The 4,537-nt window shown below is 32.1% G+C and overlaps 2 protein-coding genes across 2 annotated transcripts in view; both read left to right on the plus strand.

Moving 5' to 3' along the window:
* Positions 1-3,035, plus strand: part of LOC131597152 (uncharacterized) — a 28,808-nt gene extending 25,773 nt beyond the window's left edge. The window contains exon 2 of the mRNA XM_058869863.1: positions 3,006-3,035. Coding sequence (XP_058725846.1) covers positions 3,006-3,035 — 30 coding nt within the window. The remainder of the gene's footprint in view (positions 1-3,005) is intronic.
* LOC131599127 (uncharacterized) lies at positions 2,243-4,319 on the plus strand. The gene is made up of 5 exons (XM_058871594.1): positions 2,243-2,538; positions 2,645-2,696; positions 3,425-3,550; positions 3,640-3,823; positions 3,926-4,319. The coding sequence occupies exons 3-5, from the start codon at positions 3,449-3,451 to the stop codon at positions 4,162-4,164; spliced, it is 525 nt and encodes a 174-aa protein (XP_058727577.1). The 5' UTR covers positions 2,243-2,538; positions 2,645-2,696; positions 3,425-3,448; the 3' UTR covers positions 4,165-4,319.
* Positions 4,320-4,537: the final 218 nt, after the last annotated feature.

Raw genomic sequence — 4,537 nt, forward strand, 5'->3', positions numbered from 1 at the left:
AAGGTTTTGTTAAACAAGCTCTGAAGACTCAAAGACTTAGGTGTTAAAGATTCAAGTTTTGATCATCTACAACATGCTTCAATCAACATACAATCAGAATCCTCTAAAGACTTAGAAGATCAAGGACGACTTGTGTGTGATAGTGAGCATAAAAGTACTAACGTAAACTATGCCCTCTACTCTTATAGGGTGGCGTAAGGACAATCCAACATATACTTGTTATCTACCATTTCCACCATGACCATTAGAGACTTTACAGCTGTGATTTTCATTTCATATTCTACCCTCCAACGGATCTATCCTTCTCTATAAAGGAAACCATTGGAAGAATTTGAAATCAACGAATCAGTTCTACAAAACTACACCAAAGCGTTGCACAAACTCTGTTAGATAAATCTTTGTATAGTTTTGTATTTTAGCAAGAGCTTTTGTTCGTATCTTGCTTATCAACACTTTTTGTTGTTGTACTTAAAACATTGTGTAATCTGTTTATTAGAAGCGTCTTGTAATACATAATTGTAATCAACTTGGTTGATTGTTTCCTTGGGGGACTAGGTGCTAGTCAAAGCCCTGAGAAGACTATGGTTGCAGTCATAGTGGTTTCACGATAAAGATTAGTTGAACTTGTTGGGGTTGTCAGCAAGGTTGATCAGAAGCATACTGTGGTTGTTTCCTTGAGAGACTAGGTGCTAGTCAAGAGTCTCAATAAGGTATTGGTTGCGGTTAGTGTGGTTGTCTGTAATTAGTTTGGTTATAGTGGATTAAGTCCTTATTGAGAAGACTAAATCACCTTGACCGGTGGACTGGAGTTACTTCGTTAACAGTGAACCAGGATAAAAATAATTGTGTTTATATATTTTTATTCACTTGTTAACCTTGCGTTTTGAGTTACAAAAAAATTATATTTGGTGCAACCCTTTCTTGTGTTTCTCGCACCTTCAAAAATATGGTTCACAGCAAGATGTTGGATAAGATGTCCTACCATGTTGGCTAGGTTCATTGAAGACAGATGTTCTGACAGATATTGTAACATGATGTACCAAAACATCAATACAGGCTGTTTTATTATTTCTAGAATTCTTTTAGCAATGTTTTCTAAAAAAAATAGTTAAATAATTTAAAATTATTTTTAATTTAAATTTAAATAACTACATTGTTTATAATATGTAAATCAATTTATTAACCATTATATAGGTCAATTTTTTTTAATTCAGTACAATTAACTTTAATTATGATTCAATTAATCATATTTTTTTTATGATTCATTTAATCATATTTTTTCTAGACCTCTAATTTTAATAAATTTTATGGTCGTGAACTTGTTCATAGTTTATTTTAACAACTTTGTTTAGGCTCAATTTTGTTAAGTTAGTTAGGTCAATTTTAAAATATTCTCTCACAAAATTTTGATGAATATATGTACTGTTTATTTTTGTATTAATTTCTATTAACTGTTTGTTCATTAACAAATTTTAATATAAAAACATCAAACTTAAATTCGAAAGTTATGAAAAGTTATAAATTATAAATTTTAAACTCAATTAAAAAAAAAAAACATAATCAATTTAGCTGTGATCAGTCAAATAATTCAAGATCAACTTTACATTTTAAGAATTAATTTTAGGTGCCGTGAAACCAAAAACTAGGTGCTGCTCAGTTTCCTTGATGAAAAGAAGAATTTTAATGTGAAAATATACAAAAGTTTATTGAGGAACAACTTGAACTCCAACAAGAAAAGTACAAACAAGATAAGATTGAGGAGGCTTTTATCTCTTCAATTGTTTCCTTTAAAAACACTTTAACTGAGTGCAAGGAGGCTCATTCAATCAATGATGATTTGTTGCATAAGCTTCTTTGTTTTTGGAAGAAGAAGCTGATTCTTCCAACCTCATAAAACCAACTTGGTTTAAACATGGAAGGGTGTTCAAAACCTCTTAAGATTTTTAGGAGATGTTTGTTTATTTTAGGTTACTTTGAAGGGAGATTCTACGGTGCATTCGCCCGTTTGACTTCAGTGGTGAAGTCACTGCAATTGACCAATAGAATTAAAGCCCTAATCAACCCTAATTAATTCTAAGTTAATTTAAGCCACATCAGCTCTATGGTAAAAATAACTTTACTGTGGGACCCATTTTTAAAAAAAACTTTTGATTATTGCATATAAGTCCCCATTCATTTAATAATATCTTACAAATTAAAATTAACTTTTATTAGATTACAATTTTTTTTAAACTCATATTATCGTTCTTCTTCTTCATCCTTCACCCTTCTCCCAACTTTCCTTCAAAACCCTAAATCCCTAAATTCCATCCATATGTTCTTCTTCTGCAACCTTCTCCCAAATTGGACATACTCCGTAATTCTTCAAATCATATGTTCTTCTATCTTCTTCCACTTTCGATTTTTGTTTACTCTCTCTGCGAACCTGCGAACAGATGAACATGACTTCGACCTCTTCGGCGCCAACGAAATCATATTCTCAAGGTTGGTGAAGACAATGAGATCGATAAATATGGACGAAAGATGAAGCTGCTCAAGGTGAAGGATGGGACACTCCCACCCATTTTTCAACCGTGTTCATGTTTGATGTTGAGCTTTCAGAGTAAATTTGCGTGTAATTCAGATCTGGTTCTTTTTTCAGCAGATCATCTATGGTACAAAGCACAATGATTCCATGTTGTAGCCTCCTTTGACAGGTTCATATCGATCCAATATGTATATTTTCCAATTCTATGTGATTGTGGATTAGATTTGTATTTATGTAATTAATGAATTCTGAAATGGAATTGAATTATCCAGAAATTGTGTAGTTGTGGATTAGGGATTGTATTTTATCATATGCATGAATTCTGAATTTGCATTTGAATTGAATTTTGAGGTAGTTAAATAAGATTTCACATATCTGATACATATGTTTATCTTATGGTTTGAGGACACATTTAAATGGATATGCTCCTCCATTGGGCTGTTGATTTTTTTGTTATTTGTTACCCTGTTTGATGCAGGTTTTATTAGCCTTATTGGTTTTGTGGTGAGCTTCTGTCTATGATGGTTAAGCATGTTGTGTGTGTCTTGGATGGTTAAGCATGCTGCTTCTGTCATAGATGGTTAAGAATTACGTGGATTATGACCTATGGTGGTTAAGCATTATGCCCTTTGTTGGCTTTATTGATCTTTGCTTCTGTTAAATAGTTAAGCCTCGAATTATTGCCTTATGGCTTTAATTAGGCGGCAAAGTAATTTTCAACTTCCTGTAATGGAATCGTACAAGACATATTTGTCAATCTGAATGTAAAGAAGAATAAATTATCCATAATATAAACATTATTACAGCATGAGTTAACCATTCAAAACATATATTGATAACCAAAAATATAATTGCCTAAAACTTGCTCTGAAATATTAACTCTTTTCTTGCTTTCAGGGGTTTGTTTCGACTGTAAGACATATGCGCTCATTCGTTCCTGCCATTTATGACATAACAGTGGCTGACCCTAAAAGTACTCCTGCTCCTACAATGCTAAGACTCTTAAATAGGAAACCTTCTGTGGTAAGCTCATTTAATTAAAGTTTCAGTAATACATTTATTTTCATAATCCTAATCATCTAATTGAAATCCTCTGTATGCCATGACATTAGAAAATGATAAAACAGAAAATGATAAAAAACATTGGAGAAGGCAAAGTATCCGAATCAAACAATGGTGATACAGTTATTGATATTCCACCAGACCTGTTGATTACAGAATTTGAGGACCCAATCGTAGCAATAGTTAATTCTACATATCCGGAATTTACGAGCAATTCTTGCTTCTACATTGGAGGTTGTTGACAAAATATCTAAATCATATTCTTGATTTAATGGCAGGTATACATGATTCAATTTTTATATTCATTTGAACTAACTATTTAAATTCCCAATACAGGAGACGTGCGTGATTATTTCAGTGCAAATTCTATTGATAAGTCGGAATTCCACGATGTAACATTGGTTGACATCCTCACCCCAGAATTTCTCAGTTCACTGCAAACATCAGGATTACCTAACCATCATATAAAACTAAAGGTTGGGACACCAATTATGGTCATGAGAAACATCAACCAGTATGAAGGCTTATGTAATGGAACAAGGTTGATAATAACAAAGTTGGGTGGTGTGATTTAAACTATGTGATTTTTATTCTGGTGGTAAAATTACTCTTGGTTGGGTGGAGATAGAAGTTGAGTGTTGAGCCTTTGTTGCCTTTTATATGTACCAGTATGTAAACTTGTAACAGGATCATGGCATGTCTTATGCTGTGTTATTATTAATATATTTCTTTAGCCTTTACAATAAAAAAAAGTTCATGATGAACATGCAAAGTTCAAATCAATAACTACAAATGTAGTTGACAAGGAAATCTTCACCAATATAAATGTAGTCTGATATTAATGAAAATAATTTCAGCCACAAACACTTTATTTGAAAAATATTATGTTGATTTCTTTTATACTTTTAAACCAATCCTTAAATGTTTACTTATAACTGACCATTCAAA

This window comes from Vicia villosa, linkage group LG4 (assembly GCF_029867415.1).
Source record: "Vicia villosa cultivar HV-30 ecotype Madison, WI linkage group LG4, Vvil1.0, whole genome shotgun sequence".
NCBI classification, from domain to species: domain Eukaryota; kingdom Viridiplantae; phylum Streptophyta; class Magnoliopsida; order Fabales; family Fabaceae; genus Vicia; species Vicia villosa.

Bases quoted from the DNA above. Each gene is read 5' to 3' on its own strand.
- LOC131599127 (XM_058871594.1), top strand. From the start codon at position 3,449: ATGCGCTCATTCGTTCCTGCCATTTATGACATAACAGTGGCTGACCCT. The intron at 3,551-3,639 runs GTAAGCTCATTT...CCATGACATTAG, and splicing joins TAAATAGGAAACCTTCTGTG to AAAATGATAAAACAGAAAAT. The intron at 3,824-3,925 runs GTTGTTGACAAA...TTCCCAATACAG, and splicing joins TTCTTGCTTCTACATTGGAG to GAGACGTGCGTGATTATTTC.